The sequence below is a fragment of the Pinus tabuliformis genome, chromosome 1_2, assembly GCF_031772625.1.
Source record: "Pinus tabuliformis cultivar Carrire ecotype Pingquan chromosome 1_2, CPIR1, whole genome shotgun sequence".
Classification (NCBI taxonomy): domain Eukaryota; kingdom Viridiplantae; phylum Streptophyta; class Pinopsida; order Pinales; family Pinaceae; genus Pinus; species Pinus tabuliformis.
In genome coordinates, this window is record NC_142298.1 from 514,549,052 (window position 1) to 514,567,216 (window position 18,165).

At 36.0% G+C, this 18,165-nt stretch overlaps 1 protein-coding gene across 1 annotated transcript; it reads right to left on the reverse strand.

Moving 5' to 3' along the window:
- Window positions 1–849: 849 nt before the first annotated feature.
- Window positions 850–15,482, reverse strand: LOC149206584 (structural maintenance of chromosomes flexible hinge domain-containing protein GMI1-like). The gene is made up of 6 exons (XM_089397735.1): window positions 14,646–15,482; window positions 14,396–14,428; window positions 14,096–14,182; window positions 13,897–13,952; window positions 12,101–12,184; window positions 850–949 (listed from the first exon to the last, which is right to left on the reverse strand). Exons 1-6 carry the CDS (start codon window positions 14,997–14,999, stop codon window positions 850–852), a joined length of 714 nt encoding a protein of 237 aa, XP_089253861.1. The 5' UTR covers window positions 15,000–15,482.
- Between the last annotated feature and the right edge of the window lie 2,683 nt (window positions 15,483–18,165).

The window sequence follows — 18,165 nt, forward strand, 5'->3', positions numbered from 1 at the left end:
CAACTCAACAACTATAGAACAATTGTCTAGCCAAAGCAATAGTTATTCTGAGGAATGAAATCACATTCCCATGCATAGGCAATTACATCCAACTTATGAGAGACCGCGCCATCATTGGGAAGTTTATAAGCATATAGCCTTTAGAAAGAGATTTGGTAACTTGGATCAAGACAGGATGGAAACCCAAAGGATAGACAAATCTGAAATTGGGATCTAAGGCTTGACCTAAGTGTATGATGATGTTGAACTCTGTTGTTGCAGCTAACCAGCTAAATAGCTTGACTATGATCAAGTGGCTTACTATGACATGGCTTTTCAATAAACCACCTCAATAAGGAAAAGTAAAACCAACTAACTAGTTACATTATACATATGGTGTTGCTAATTACACAAGAAACATTGTTACTTCACATGCAAAACTTTATAATGATAAAATTTTGGTGATTGTTGACAAGGAAATTTAATTGTCATAAGAAAGATAGAGCCAAGGGCATTGCAAATTCCATAATTGAAAAAGGTTGGAATATCCTTCATTAACAAAGAGAGGAAGATTGAAGATCCTATCATGCCTCAACCACTTGCTATGATGATTAAATGAATGATCTAAGGTTGTTGAGTTCTTAGTAACATAATGCCAAAACTCCTCAACTTTTATGATTTTCCCCTCTTAGGATTATATATTTTTAATTGAAAGAAATGCATTTAAAGTTATATATTTGATACCCAAGGCCTATTTGCTAATAAAAGCCAACTCTTAATTTATGTTAAAGACTATTTTTTGTTTACTCATGTCAAATGTTAAAATAATAAGCCATCTATATTTATAACATTCAAGCAACCTAACAAAACCTAAATTGCAACAATTATCATGTTCACCTTCAAATACGGTGGCTTCAATCCTATTGCAGAACATCTAACAGCTCTGTGGTTAGAAGAGCCCATGGTTCCCCTGTCAAAATAATCAAAGTACAATTTTTAAGCATCGTCGACATTTTAAGTTGACATTTCCATGCAAATAAATAAACTAAACTTAAAAATGCACTTTGCAATTTCATATTGTTCCCCTCAAGACTAGCATCCTAAAATAAATCATGGAAAGAAAAACCCCACTATCCATTTCTCAATGCATTGAAATCATACTTCAAATTATTTGTATAAAGCTTAAACCATTGTTAGAAATATTTTCAGTCTCCTATTTATTATTTTTCCCAATGTTCACTATATTATTGATGATAGAATGTCAATGAATTAAATTGTTTAATTTTGTGAGATGAGTTTAAAAAATCAATGCAACAAAATAACTATGCTAAGCTATCTATTATTGAATCACATAATAGACCAAGGGCATGCTCACATAATAAGAGCATCAAATTTGCACCTAAAAAATTCAATGTTCACAATAGCCCAAAAATTCTTCAAAGCTTGATTTTTATTTATGCAATAAAATACCTAATTCTTCATTACATTTCCAAGAAACAAGTGCACTACAGTGAGGATTTCAATACATTTATTTTACGTAAGAGAGAGATAAAGTCCTTAATCAGTAGTCAAAAGTAAACGTCTAGTTGCCCTTGAAACAAAGTTATCATCTTACAATGTGTTAAGAAATTGAAGAGATTGAACCTTATCTTATCACATCTTCATTTAACAATCCAACTTGTTAAAGCAAAAAAAAAAATCAATACAATTTACTACAAAGCGTCACCTTGAATATACAATTCTATGTAATATCTATTGAAAAGAAAACACATGGAACACAAGAAATGTGTATTAAAAACTAAAAGGGAAGAAAGATGAGGATAAGAAAAAGATGATGGATACGACACACACAACGCTTTGAAGGAAGTAAATTTCTAAAACCACAAAAGTGAGGATATCAAAGAGGTTGAACCTTCTTTTATCACATCTTCATTTAATAATTCAACGTGTTAATGCTGTCAAATTTTCAATACATTTTATTACAAAAATCCACCTTGAATATAAAGCTATATGTAATATCTATTTAAAAAAAAGACATAACACGAGAAAATGTGCAATAAAAAGTAGAACGAAAGAAAGACGAGGTTAAGAAAAAGATGATGGATATGGCACATGATGCTTTAATGGAAGTAAATTTCTAAATCTACAAAAGCAAGAGTCAAAATAGTTATGAAACATTCCAAGCTACCCAAAACTCATTACAAGATAATTGCACAAACAATGGCTCCAAATAATCATAGGGGTTGCAGTATAACCCAATACATTAAAGAAAGGAGGAAACACCTAACCATAAGATAAGCAAAGCTCTTTGTTTTGTTATACAAATCTATCATGAGCCTTCGAAGAGTTATAATCTCTCTCTCTCTCTCTCCCCAAATAATCATAGGGGATGCAGTATAACCCAATACATTAAGGAAAGGCGGAAAAACCTAGCCATAAGATAAGCAAGGCTCTTTGTTCATTATGGATGATGGTCATTATTGTTATTTTCATAGCCTCATTGGACAAGTGTACTGTTGATATTGTAGCTTTTAAGCACATTGTCATGGTCTTGTATTGTTACACATTAAGTGGGCAGCAATACATAATAATGGAGTTTTTAAAATGCCTCCTAAACCAACACAGTAGTACCTTAGCAAACTGCAATATAGACCAAAAACTAGGCAGAACAACAGAACTTTCTCAAGAGGGGTCCATGTCATTCTTCAACAAGAAGAGCCAATGGATCTACAAGAAAGGCAAGATATGAGGCACACACTCTTTGCACTTGGGACAAATCTGAAGTTCATGAAAGTTACATTGAAAACCCTTTTTAAACTAGAGGAGCTAAACTCACTTATTTCCAAAGTGAACCAATCAAATTGGAAGAATTTAATTTGGGTTCTAAAACAACCTATGCTTTCCCTAATACATCACAAGTTCTTGGAGCACCCTTTTTATGGGGTCAAACTTCCAATTGCCTCCTATCTCAATAAGATCATAAGGCTAACCTCACCTATACCCCCTTTTAATGATGATATCATGAGGGAAGTCTTATGGCTAAGAGTAGAGGCCTTCCAAGCTTGGATAACATCGTGGGCCCTGACTCCTACCTTTAGGAAAAAGCTCAAGATTTTAGAAAACATAGCTTAGGGTTGAAACATATGACATCATGCTTGATCTAGAGTGTAATGGTTTGATTCTCCAAATGTTCCAAAGAAAACACATGGAACACAAGAAATGTGTATTAAAAACTAAAAGGGAAGAAAGATGAGGATAAGAAAAAGATGATGGATACGACACACACAACGCTTTGAAGGAAGTAAATTTCTAAAACCACAAAAGTGAGGATATCAAAGAGGTTGAACCTTCTTTTATCACATCTTCATTTAATAATTCAACGTGTTAATGTTGTCAAATTTTCAATACATTTTATTACAAAAATCCACCTTGAATATAAAGCTATATGTAATATCTATTTAAAAAAAAAAGACATAACACGAGAAAATGTGCAATAAAAAGTAGAAGGAAAGAAAGACGAGGTTAAGAAAAAGATGATGGATATGGCACATGATGCTTTAATGGAAGTAAATTTCTAAATCTACAAAAGCAAGAGTCAAAATAGTTATGAAACATTCCAAGCTACCCAAAACTCATTACAAGATAATTGCACAAACAATGGCTCCAAATAATCATAGGGGTTGCAATATAACCCAATACATTAAAGAAAGGAGGAAACACCTAACCATAAGATAAGCAAAGCTCTTTGTTCTATATTATACAAATCTATCATGAGCCTTCGAAGAGTTATAATCTCTCTCTCTCTCTCTCTCTCCCCAAATAATCATAGGGGATGCAGTATAACCCAATACATTAAGGAAAGGCGGAAACACCTAACCATAAGATAAGCAAGGCTCTTTGTTCATTATGGATGATGGTCATTATTGTTATTTTCATAGCCTCATTAGACAAGTGTACTGTTGATATTGTAGCTTTTAAGCACATTGTCATGGCCTTGTATTGTTACACATTAAGTGGGCAGCAATACATAATAATGGAGTATTTAAAATGCCTCCTAAACCAACACAGTAGTACCTTAGCAAACTGCAATATAGACCAAAAACTAGGCAGAACAACAGAACTTTCTCAAGAGGGGTCCATGTCATTCTTCAACAAGAAGAGCCAAGGGATCTACAAGAAAGGCAAGATATGAGGCACACAATCTTTGCACTTGGAACAAATCTGAAGTTCATGAAAGTTACATTGAAAACCCTTTTTAAATTAGAGGAGCTAAACTCACTTATTTCCAAAGTGAACCAATCAAATTGGAAGAATTTAATTTGGGTTCTAAAACAACCTATGCTTTCCCTAATACATCAAAAGTTCTTGGAGCACCCTTTTTATGGGGTCAAACTTCCAATTGCCTCCTATCTCAATAAGATCATAAGGCTAACCTCACCTATACCCCCTTTTAATGATGATATCATGAGGGAAGTCTTATGGCTAAGAGTAGAGACCTTCCAAGCTTGGATAACATCGTGGGCCCTGACTCCTACCTTTAGGAAAAAGCTCAAGATTTTAGAAAACATAGCTTAGGGTTGAAACATATGACATCATGCTTGATCTAGAGTGTAATGGTTTGATTCTCCAAATGTTCCAAAGCTTCTTCAACATTAAAGAACATCATCCTAACACAGTCAAAACAAACATGCAATCCATTTTGTCTTTAGTTATGGGATACTGTGATGCCATAAGCAAACAGATTTAGTCTATGTTGTTGGCCATTTGGAAGAAGGAACAGATGGTCTCACCTGTTGCTCATGAACTAGTAGAAAGGTTGGTTGAGCAAAACATAACATTGTTTAGAATACAGTTGACTAAGGAGGACCTATTGGGGATTTATGGTTACGACAAGGAAGCAAGAATCCGACCATGCAGCAAGAATGAGTTAAGGAGGAAAGGCCTTTACTTCATCTGCAAGAAACACTGGGGGGACCTAACCACTCATGCTTGAGTAACACATAGGAGATGACAGAAGTAGATTAGGAGTAGATTCCATCTAACCCTTCTGATGAGGATTCTTTTACAGTTGAGTCCATCAATTTTCATGAGGAAACCTTGGAGGAGCATGAGCAAGGGTGTGGAGATGTTAACAGCAGCCCTGATATGCATCCATGTCTAATGGATGATTATGATGAGCAATAGATTGTCCCCATAAGTGACAATCAGGAGGAAAGGCCTTTACGAGGAGACATTCAGGGTGATGAGCTAACACTGATGATCCAAACAGGAAGAGCACATGAAGGAGCATGAGCAAGGGTGTGGAGATGTTAACAGCAGCCCTGATATGCATCCATGTCTAATGGATGATTATGATGAGCAATAGATTGTCCCCATAAGTGACAATCAGGAGGAAAGGCCTTTACGAGGAGACATTCAGGGTGATGAACTAACACTGATGATCCAAACAGGAAGAGCACATGAAGGAGCACAAATCAAATGAGGATGATATGCATGATAAACTCTTTGTGGAGAGGCAGTTAGAGGCTCATGTTGAGCCCATGGTGTAGGAGGATGAGCAGCCATCTTTGGGGCCAACCATTGATGAAGAGCGAACAGATGCACAGCGAGCCAACAAGGTTGCAATACTTTCAAATATTAGCCTCCAGAAGGAGATGGAGTGTATCAGGACATACCTTACAGCAATGAAGAAGTATATAAAATCACTTTGAAGCATTCTCTTACATGAGGTTAGTACACTCGAAGAGCTTCAAGTGGCATGTGACACATCAGGGGCCAAGATATCTAACATTCGGGAGCAATTAACATCCCTAACTAGTGAACCAATAGAGTAGATTCTAGAGTTACAGAGTAGCCCTATTCGGGGGTGCATAGATAGAGCTTGCAGTTTTGTCAGCTCACCTTTATACATTGGAGAAAAAGGGGCAGAGTCAACCCTATTAGTTGTCTAAGTAGAGCAGCGTTAGTGAAACATGGAGCGACATCGACATGATAGACTTGTTCCATGTATAGGCATTTAAAAATTTGATCCTTCCCACAGGATGGATTAGAGGGAGATTGAGTTAGTATCCTATTGATGGAGCAACATCTCTAGCTAGAAACAGAGCACCGTTAGAGCCATGGGGTATGGGCAATGATGATTGGCCGTGGTGGCGTTGGGATCCAAGTGGATCTATTGGTAGCAAGGTGAGTCGGAGATTTTTTTGGGATCCAGATATTAAGGGATCCATGCATGATTGGATGACGCAAAGGCATGTGACATAATGGTTTGTATGGGATCCCAGTATCGGTATATAGTTGCCTCTGTAGTGGTCAGATACGAATTGCTTGAGGACAAGCAATCTTGGGGCGAGAGTAATTGTAATGTTCCCATTTTCAAATTTCTCTGTAGTAGAACTAGGATGGATTCCTAGAGTATATGATGGCTAAGTCACAAGGGCAGAAGTACATCATCAAAAGTCCCGGAGGGTTTTTGAGAACTTTTCTAGAGTTTGGTGGTGTTTAACTAGCATATTCCATCATTAGGGTTAGTTACGTACAGCTTGCTTTTGATTCCGTTGCATTCTGATAATTCTCGTAAAATGGGGTTATTATTGAGCCTAAATTAATTATGCTTAAGGTGGCATTCTGAGAGGAAAATTTGATGGAACACCTTAGTGTAATAGCTCATTGGAACCGAAACGAGAAGACCTACAAGATGGGATGATGAGAAGTGACTTTCAACGGCCAGAGAACATATGGTGGGCGATTTACCATTTTACCAAATTAAAAGTGACTTTAATTAGTCACTTAATTAAATAAAAGATGGGGACAATAATTAATTGAAGGGAAAAGGCCAAAAGTGACTTAAGTAAATAAGATAAAATTAAAGAGTCACTTAGATGAAGTCAAGGGGGAGCTTCTAGAACAATAATAAAATAAAATACTTCCAGAACACTGGAGATCTATTTATTGCGCTTTTAAAAGGAGGAGGAGAAGATCATTTGAGATATCTTGGATTTGAGTATTTATTTTTGGTGTGGTTTGGAGAACCTAGTTCTCTGCTTTTATAGTCCCAAGACAAAAACCCTCGGGTGATTTAGTGGGAGTGGGCGAGAACCCATTTCTCTTCACTAGGTGAATTCATCCAAAATTCACAAGTGCATTCATCGTATCATTTGTTACAGAGGTCGATGCGGCATTATTGTAGATCTCTTTGGGGCCATCACCTCGGCCATAATTTTTTTCTTGTAGCGGCATATTTCCATATTAAATCAAATAAGGTTGAGATTCTCTGCATATTTGTAATTTGGTATATTACACCTTCATTGATTTTTTGAGAGAAGCCCATGTTGCAAAAAATTGGGGGCAGCTTTGGGAAATTTATTGAAGTAGCAAAACCGCAAAAATGGCCTATTCTCTTTTGTTCTCACTAGCATAGAGGTAGATTTGGAGAAACGGTTACCATAAGCCATTCAACATCAAGTAGGTGATTGGTCTCATCATCAAACCTTTATGAACACCATTCTTTTAAATGCAATATTTCTCATTAGTATGGCCAGTTTGCAAAAGCTTGTCCTAAGATTCCTATTTCACCAACTCCTCCTCCCTTAAAAGTACCCTCGAAATGTGATCAATATGCTTTCTAAGTTGTTGATAAAAAGAAGAAGAAAGTTAGGCCCCTTCACTATCATCCTCGTAAAATTTCTATTCCCTCTAGTTCCAACCGGATTGAAATCTTAGGGGTTGTAAATGAAGATGTAACTATCAAGAATCAAGGGGAGGCTTTAGTTATCCCCAAGCGGGATAAAGTGTTTCCCCAAAGGAAAATCTTTGAGACCCCCATGAACAAGGGTATAACGAGAGAAGGGATCGATGATAAGAATGCCAACCAAAAGCATAAGAGGAATCAACTAAAAAAATATTTTTGAAAGGATCCAAATGAGGTTAAAATATCCACCCCCCCCCCCCCAAAAAAAAAAAAAACGAGAAAGCAACTCAAGATCATGAAAATCCTTCAATGAATAAGGTTCAGTTGCATGAGTCTTATAAATCCCCATTATGTACTAAAGCTTTGAAGAAAGTATCTCATTCTTCCCCTCCCCTCACAAGGGGAATGGAAACAAATCAAGGCAAGAAAAAGAGACAAAAACAAATATTTCTTTCAAATATCAAAGCTCTTTGGACTCTCTAATTGAGTGATTATTGCCCAACCTATTCAAATATAACGTTCTATTTTATATTCAATTAGGTATTCAATTTGTAGAGGTTTACCCTTGTATGCAAGAAGTTAAAAGAAAGTGTAGATATATGAGAAAGCATTGAAAATATCATATCCAACCAAAAAACAAGAACCCAATGCGCATACCATGGGTATACTTACTTAGTTACTACCAAAAGTGATTTTCCCGCCCCCTCCCCTTCAATACCTAAATCAACCGGTCTCCTAGCTAGTGGGTGTAAGAATCAATCCAACATCATTATATGTGATTCTCTTTCTCATATACCTTGCCTAATGCGAACAAAAGTTGTTGCTGACTTATTTGTTTCATCTCTTTGATTTACCAGTATTGGATCTACTAAATTGGTTAGCATTGCTGAAACTATTTATGTTATTGTTGCTAAAGTGGTGGGTACGTATGTTGCTATTGATGTTGTTTCTTCTCAATCTGTAGCCATGCAAAGAATTGTTAGGGAATGGTACCACTGAGATGACAGTGGAATGAACAGCCTCTGCCAGCATCATTTACCAAAAGGCACAACCAATAAAGAACAAGCTTAAGTGTTTCCCCGTGGAAAAATCTTATATGTTGAGATTTGTAGCTTGGAAGGTACTCCAAGCCCTAGGGTTTAGGATCTTGGAGGAATGGGCACCAAAAAAGTGTTTTGTGAGCTTAGAAACCCAAGGTGTGGACTTTGCACCCAAGTTTGTGGGTGTGGAACCACAAGGTGTTTTGGACATGTAACCTTTGGAGATTGTACAGGACCCTAAAAGGAGATAGGGGCTACAAAGAACACCAATAAAGGACATGTAGAAAGCGAGATATGAATTTTTATGTGTTAAGAATGGGTTTGCTACATGAATTACAAGATGGCCTTCTGATTAGAGGTGCCCCTTCAAGGGTTGTTAGATGCACCCACAAGAACATATAAATAGAAGGCTTGTAGACCTCATTTGAGCACCATCCAAAGTGCAAAACACATCTAGATCTATCCCTGAAATAGCCACAAAAGGAAGCAGACTCCAACGAAGGTGAAGAGTAGCAAGTTTGGCGTCTCTTCTAGACTATTTGGAGGACCAAGTTCCCTAGGCAAGAGGTCGAGGTTGTAGGGAGGATATCTAGGCAGGTTAGGTGCAAATTTGAGGATTGTTTTGAGGTGTGTATATCTTCTATTGCAGGTTGCAGATCCTCTGTGGATATTGTAGGGTTCGGATCTCTATTTGGTGGGGGTCGAGAGACCCAGAAGGCAGCCCAACCTAGGTCGCATACATAGGGAGGAGCATTGAAGTATTTGGGTCTGTTTTGGAGGATAAACGCAGGGGTTCGCAACAGTAGGTTAGGGCAGACGTGTGCCTTAACCAAGTCTGTCATAAGCTCAAAAAAGTGCACAATTGTCAAGGACAAAGGGAGCAGTAATAAGGTATGTGTGTCTCCTTTTGTTGATGATGTTTTGCTAGAGGATAGAGTCCAATTTGGCCAGTTTGTGATTGGGCATCTTAAGGTTGTTGGAGGGCAACAAGTAGGTGCTCAAAGTAGCCCTAGATCAGTTAACAAGAAGGACATTGACAATTGTAAGAGGGGTGAAGGTTGGAGGCACTAGGGTTGACACCTTGAAGGACAAAGGTGATCTAAGTGAGTCAACCCAAGTTCATTATTGGAGAAGGACATCTTGCAGTGATAGGTGGCAGCCCTTGCCCAAAGTTGTCTTCATTAGAGTAGTGCGGGAAGGCATTAGAGAGAATAAGTCCCAAAGGAGTTGAGGAGCAATAGTGAGCTATTGAGAGTTGCTCACAAACGGAGTTGTGAACAACTCAATAGAAGACCCCATTTGTTGATGCATTGATGGATGAATGATCAGCTAGAGGGAAGATTTGCATGTCGTGTTTAGTGATCTAAAGAAGACAAACCATTGATAGAGGCATAGCTACACACTGGGAGCAGAAGGACCAATAAATGTGTTCAAGGTACAATCAAAGAAGCTCTGAAGTCGACTACATCAGCTAGACAGTCAGAGTATCTTGTTCAGGGCAGTTTGATTGTCAAAGTTGTTGGCAACAAGCCCTACATTGTATTCTTGTATCAGTAGATGTATAAGGTTCATTATCCCTGGTACAAAATCCCTAGACCGTTATATTACAATTTGATAATATAACGAAGTTGGGTTATTGAAAATTGCACAAAGTTGTATATTTTGTGCACGTGTTGATTTATTGTTGTTTATATTCCATTGTGCAAAGTAGTTTGTTGATGTATTTGGGTTGGTAGTGTCAGGGATTTTAAGACCCTAACCTAGATTCTAGTATCGTGGAAAAACAACAATATAGACCCCCATGAATGAGGGTATAACAAGAAAAGGGGTCAATAATGAGAATGCCAAACCAAAAGCATAAGAGGACTCAATTAAAAAAATCATTTTTGAAAGGCTCCTAATAAGGTAACAAGTGTTCCAAATCAAAATATCCCCCCAAACAAGAAAGAAGCCCAAGCTCAAGAAAATCCTTCAATGCATAAGGTTCATTTGCTTGAGTCTTGTATATCCCCATCATGTACTAAAGCTTTGAAGAAAGTCTCTCATTCTTCCCCTCACCTCACAAGGGGAAGGTAAACAAAACAAGACAAGAAAAGGAAACAAAAACAAAAGTTTTTCTAGGATACCAGAGCTCTTTAGACTCTCTATTTAAGGGAGGGATTATGCTCCAACCTAGTTGAATACAATGTTCCCTTTTATATTCAATTAGGTATTTGGTTTGTAATACTTTAACCTTGTATGCAAGAAGTTAGAAAACAATTTACACCCAAGAGAAACCACTAAAAATATCCCTCCCTACATTTTGGAAGGTGAAATACTTGCAAGTGGTGGTCAACCTCGTTAAATTTTGCATTACTATGTTGTCGAGTTCAACCACGATCACTTTCACTACAAAATATAATTGTTTCTATTTTTTCTAAAATGATAACAACAACAATTATATAGTATATTAACAAAAGGAGGCCTGCAGCAAAAGCCAAACAATCATATTAATGCAAGCAACAAGCAAATGGAGCATGATAGTAACAAAAAACAAAGTCTATCTATACACCAATAATATTGCATACAAATTTAGCTAATATGCACACCAATAATTTATAGCTACTGCATAAAAATTTAGCTAATATGTACACCAATAATTTATAGCTACTGCATACAAATTAATTAGTGTACAAATTAATAGTGCGTCCACATTAAAATATCCATTAACAAAACATTGGAGTACTTGTTAGGTGCTCTACCCCCCTTATTGAGTCTGCTCTACAATCCTATATTCGATTGTCGAGTTTAGGAGCAATGACTTGCGAGGCATAATCACCCGTTAGCAAAGGGTTGCATCATCCCTTTCAGCTCAATTACCTCATCTCGAACATAATACATGATATTAAAGGAAGTCTATGGATGGTAGGATTTGGCGAAAATTCATGCTAAGGAGCCAACCTTCAATCAAATATTATGACCTATAAAATGACTTGAAAATGGACTCCAAGCAACTTTTAAAGCATTAGTTTCCATCGAACCTAATGGACTTGACCCTCACATTTGCAATCATATTTTCAAAAATAACTAAACAACAAAAACTACAATTTAAAAATTCAACGCTTATTAAAATTTTATCAAACTTTAGAGCCATGGATAGAAGCAATAGTGTGATATTTCTAAAGCACTTCAATGAGAAAACAATGAATGAATGCCCAACCTTTGCATCTCACAAAAAGCTATAAAGGAGATGCATAAAACAATAAGAATATGTGGACAAGTTCTTCTGACATTGTTAAAAACTTGGAAGTTACGAGTAAGTATAAATCCTAAATAATAAACATAAAGAAAGAATTATTTTCATCCCTTGAAATCAATATATTAAAATCACAAAAATGAGGAAAATACATACCATTTTGCAATCGAATTGTCTTTGCTACTATCCATTCCTTGGCCACTATCAAAAATTGATACCTCACCATCTTGGAGATTAACACTATAACAAGAAACATAAAAGAATTATGATCCAAACCAAATAAGCTTCACCAACACAACTATTAATGCAACAAGAAATATATTTGATATCAATTCCTTAAAAAAGAGCTCAATATAATTAAAAAAATTATTACATGTCTTTATTTAATTTTAGGCTTACAAGTCTACCATATAATTAGTGTGCTTTCAAGTGGATCAAAGCCCATCTCCATAAATGATTGGAATATAAAGATTAAAACTATGTAATGTTCATGATTTCAATGAGGGACAAGTGTTCACAAATACCCAAAAAACATGTAGTATTTATAAGTAAAAATCCCATAGAGAGTATAAATTTAAAAAGTTATTTCCTCTAAATGTTGACCAATAAATTTAGGGGGATGGATGCAAAATTGCCACCAAATGACAACCTTCTTTAGATTCGAAAGTGCAAATTTCAAGTTCAATCTTTACCTTGTGTTGTTGGAATAATAGCAAAAAGCCACCAACTATTCACTGAATCAAATACCCTAAAACATCATGATACATTGTAGTTGTGGTCGGTAATGTCACCATGGAGGGTAACTTTAAAAGTGATGGATAAAGAATAAATGTTGTTACTAGGCTTTTGAAGCTTCAGGCTCCTATTTCCCTAGTGAAGATTAGAAGAAGCTTATTGGCTAGCAAAGTACCTTTGATTCAACCCCAACAAGGATTCCCATGCCAAATCGAGAGGTTTATCATGATAAATATTGTAATTTCACCAGAAATAATACCTTTAGAGGTCAAGGATAGAGAATAATAGTTGTTACTTGATTTTGAAGCTTGAGGGTCTTCTTCCCCTCATGAGAATTGGAAGAACTTTAATGGCTAGAAATGTACCTCCAACCCCTAAAAGATTTCCCATGCCACATTAAGCGGTTGCACTTTCATAATTTCACCACATATGGTAGCTTCAAAGGTGGAAGATAGAAGATGAATGCTCTTACTAGGTTTTGAAGATTGGGGCTCCTCTTCCCTATGAGAAGACTGGAAGAAGCTTTAGCGGATAGGAGAGTGCCTCCATTATGAACCCGATAAGGTTTCCTATGCAAGCTTTTGATAGAAAATCAACGGAAACAAAAAAATTGCAAGCTTTTGGTAGAAAATCAAAATGCAACATGAACTTGAATAAGCATTTATATAAGCAATGAAGAAATAGAACCAAAAGCTGAAAAATAAAAAGAATTCAAATAGGGGACAAATGGTTAACGAACAGAAGCTGGCAATGCTCAGAGAGAGCAGAGAACAGCCAAAAGCAGCAAGAGGTACAGCAAGAACAAAGCTTAGACAATTAATTTAATGCTTTTTATGTTTTCGTATAAACATTGCATAGGAAACAAGATGAGGAGGCTAAAATGAACAACAAATAGAACATAAAATGACATAATTATATTATACAACAGAGTACATAAAGGACAAAATGCAAGACAGATCAGAAAAATAATACCTACAAATAGAGCATAAAATTATATAGTTATATTAACAGAGTACATACAAGATAAAATGCAAGACAAATAAAAAAATAATACATAATGAGAATATAGGCAATGCAGAAAACATGGCCCCATGGCCAAATTTAATTGAGCTCATACCACTTGATAGCACACTGTTGAATTATACTATTATATATAAATAACTAGATATTTGAAATAAACAGTCTATAGACTACAAAAAATTGCCAGAACCTTCTACCTTATCAATCGCCTTTCGCCAGTTCCATTAGCCCATACGGCTTGTAAAGAGTTGTCCTATTCAAAGGAAATACACTGTGTTCGTTAACAATTAAACTTATAAATTAAATAGACCCTAGATCGATACACAAGAAGTCATTAGTCATTTCTCAGGCATGGAAAAACTCAAAATACTTTTATACAATGAGTACTCCACGTACAATCAAATCAGCTAATGCTGTCTGGAAAGTGTACTCCTGGGGCAATTCCACTAAGAGATGTGGTTCTGGAGTCACATTCCACATGTCCTGTGAAGAAAATCAACAATCAATCATTCCAGTAGTGATCTTCCACAAGGTTATCAACTCGCATTGGAATGTTATACTTACAAATACTGTTACCTGATTGGCGTGGAAATTTGTATTGTTTTCGACGAGCTTTATTTAGGCATTGTGCTCTAACGAAAACTACATACAAATTTTATAAATTAAAACAGAAAAATGCTAAATACAGGGATTTACCTGATATGTGTGTACACTGTTTATACCACCATCCTGTCAAACATTATAAAACAAAAAACAGAGGAAAGAGTCATGTATGCTTACCATACAAAGATAATGCTGCTAAATACTTCAAAGAAGTCTTTGTTATACCAGAATGCAGTTTGGACAAAACACAGAACTCTTTTCAAAGCACACAAATAAATACATTTTGGTTTAGTTATAAAAAAAAAACACTAAAAAATAGCTTAAAGGAAGTTCAGAGCCGAACCTGCAGGGCTACAATCATAGTCTTGTTGCGAGAAGCCTGGCCGATGATCTTGCCATCTTCAATTCGCTCCCCCATAGCATCCTCTACATATACCTGGGGTCCCCAGTGTATTTTTCTTGACCCCTTTTCGACTAGTTCTTTCTCAGCCTGGCGTCGTACGGTCCTAACAAACTCGGCCACCGACATAGTCTCGTCAGCGTTCTCCAACTCTAGTGTCAGGTTAAGACCATTTGGCAGTAAAACCCTGAACATATATTTGTTCACTTCGGGCTCTGACTTGAGCTTCTTCCTAGGCACAGCTCCAAGGTAGCCCTCATTGTTGCTTCTTTTCTTCTTGGTAGAAGATTCTGCCATCCTGGACGCAATGTACAGCAAACGGCAGAGGGAATATATGGTATTCTACTGTAAGGCTTGCCTTCAGACAAAATTAGCAACAATTACCCCATGCAGCGAGCTTGAATTACTTTCATTTGGAGAATGTATTGGCTGGGGTAGATGTATCACTAACTTCTCAGAGCAAGCATGCATGTACAGCTCAAACCAAGTTCTAGCACTCCGCAATGTCTACAACGCTCCGCTCAGTAACCTCAAAACCACTCTGAGAAAACATCAGTTTCCTTACACGCAAGCTTTTTGGGTTTCAAGCTCCATCAATTGAAGTATGAAAGCCCATGCAGCAACACTCATCAAAACCAAAAAGCTGCCTCTACATTCCAAAAACTAGCTCGGAAATGTACTAAAAAGAACCCGTCCAAGGATTGGAACCGCAGGCAGACTACAGTGTGACCATTTCATGAGAATTCAGAGACAGAAAAAGAGCAGCTGAGTGAGAAAACCGTAACAATGAACACAGAGCAGGCATTTGTACCATAAATACCCCTTCAACATGACACTAAGCTAGAGGGTGGTAACAAGGGAATAAATGATTTGAGAATATCAATGTGGACGAGGAGTGATGCCCCTTGAACATGACACTAACCTAGAGGGTGGTGACAAGGGAATAAATGATTGAGAGTATCAATGTTTACGAGGAGTAATGGGAATAAAATAATATTGGAAATGAAAGCTCGCGTGTGGGCTTTAACATTATTAATTAATGTCAATCTTCCACGTCATGATTCAGAAATAATTTCCCTATTTTAACAAATCATAAAAATCAAGCGCTCACGCTTAACGCCGATTTTTCATAGAAAGCTTAAATAAACTATGAATACTAAGTAACAAAGAAAATGAGTGCAAATATTAATATTAAAAAAAATTAAATTTTAAATTTTTCATAATTAATTTAAAATAATAAAATTTTATTATCAAAATCTTTCTATATTAAATAAAATTTGATTTTTAATTTTGATCGACATTTTATTTTTAAAACTTCCTTCGCATGTACATTAATATCAAAATAAAAAGGTAACGCATTGAAAGATGTGATTATTTCATTGAAAAATGTGACATAAAACTATATTTTAGATATTATAGTTTTATAAAATAATTAATAAAAATAAAAATTATATATTAATTAATTAATTTTGTTTTCAAGGGATAGATTGGCTAATTTTACTTTCTATTTGATATAGTAGTTTAAATGATTATTTTTTTTGTCTTGACAATTATGGAAAATTTGGTAAGGTTTTTATAAAATTTGTTACGAGTTTTGTAAATCCAAGTTATAGTTGTCAAATTTCAAGATTTTGGATTTTTCATAAATTTTTTGATGGTGCTCAATCTATTTCCACTATCAAAAACATAATTCAAAAACTATATTACAAAAAAAATTATAATTTTGCTATCTAGATTTCAACCACTTCTAATTATCGAAACACTTTTTCCGCCTCAATATCTTTCTTCATTTTTATATATTAATTAATATATTAAAAATAAAATATCTTCATTTAATTAATATAAGGGCCATAATTATTATATTGGGAAAAGTGAAGATTTTATTTAATTCATTACTTAAAAATATATATATATTTTGAAATAAAAAACATTTCATATTAAATTGCCACATCATATGATTATCTTTATAAAAAAAAAAGTTACCTTTTACTAAGGAAATTATAACTTTACTTACACTCATTGTAATTTTGTAGTACATTTGACCATATCTTTTATTATATATTAAAAAGTGGAGTAAGTTAAGATAAAAAAGCATTTCACATTATATTTTTTTTTCAAAATTAAATATAATTAAAATATTATTTTATTTAAAATATATTCAATTTAAATCTAATTATTTTTTTTTAACTGAAACGGTTATGTTTTATTGATAGATAACAGGTTGGGCAGAGCCTAATCAACCATTACAATATTCAGAATTTACATTGGCTCTCTTTCTGCTTAAGGGATGATATCCATGGTCGTTGTTTCTGCATTTATGCTAATCATTCATTCCTGTAAAGTGCATCCAATATTTGCCAATCTGTCTGCTTCCTTGTTTAATCCTCTGAGGATGTGAAAGAATTGGACCGATTGAAATTCTTTCAGAATTCTGGTCACTCTTGAAAGTTGTTTGTTTAGCACCGGGTCCTTGAGTCTTTTCTTGTCTACCATCGTTTTGATCAGCAGTTCGGAGTCACCAAAGATTAGAATTTCTTCTGGATTTCCTTTTCTGGCCATTTGGCAGGCTTTCAAAAGGCTGAGAATTTCAGCTTGATTGTTGGTTTTCATTCCAAGGCCCCAACTGAAGTCGTCTTTTTTCCCGTCTTGAAAGAAGATCACCCCTCCTGCTCCAGACCTCCCTGGATTGCCTTTTGAGGCTCCATCGAAAAAAATGGTGCACTTGGCCTGTGATTTCCACCATTGCTGAAAGCTGTCCTCTGATTCTCGAATCTGCCATTTTCCTTTGTGCATTGTGCGGTTGGGTGCTGGTAGGTTGGCCTTTCCTGTATAAGCATCCAACCACACCCTCTCTTCGGTTCGCAAGGAGTTGTCGTCTTTGACAGAGGAGTGGTTCAATGTTTCTAAGAGGAGGTTCTTTGCCTATTCCGCCACTTTTGCTGCGGGCAATTCTGTGTTGTTAAATATTGTTTCATTCCGAGCTAACCAAAGTTTCCAGCAAACATACTTTGGTACAGCTATCCACACCTTTTGCCAAAGTGAGTTGCTGACTATGCTGAAGGGATATCTGTCATTCCAGGAGGAGAACATGGTGTCAATCGTGTTTTGAGTTGGAGGAGGCACATTCAGCCCGGTGAGAAAGAATGACCAGACCGCCTTTGCAAATTCGCAGCCTAAAAACAAATGATTTGTTGTTTCTGAGTCTCTTTTGCAGAGGACGCATCTATGTGGTCCAGCTATATTCCTTTTACACAAATTGTCTCCTGTCAAAATTTTGTTGTGGAACAATGTCCAGAAAAAGAAGTTGATTTTGGGAATGCTGAAGCTGTCCCAAATCTGCTTCCACACGGATTTCGGGTGAAGTGAATCCTTTTTGCTCTGCAACTGATAATATCCTTGGCTAGCTGTGTATTCCCCGGTCTTACCCCAGCCCCAAACATCCTCGTCTTCTTTGTGAACTGGG

What these genes read in the sequence shown, in the direction of transcription:
- LOC149206584 (XM_089397735.1), bottom strand. Translation starts at nt 14,999, where the DNA reads ATGGCAGAATCTTCTACCAAGAAGAAAAGAAGCAACAATGAGGGCTAC. An exon ending in ACAGTGTACACACATATCAG is followed by an intron (nt 14,183 to 14,395) that starts GTAAATCCCTGT and finishes TTTTCTTCACAG; the next exon opens with GACATGTGGAATGTGACTCC. An exon ending in GGCGAAAGGCGATTGATAAG is followed by an intron (nt 12,185 to 13,896) that starts GTAGAAGGTTCT and finishes TTCTTGTTATAG; the next exon opens with TGTTAATCTCCAAGATGGTG.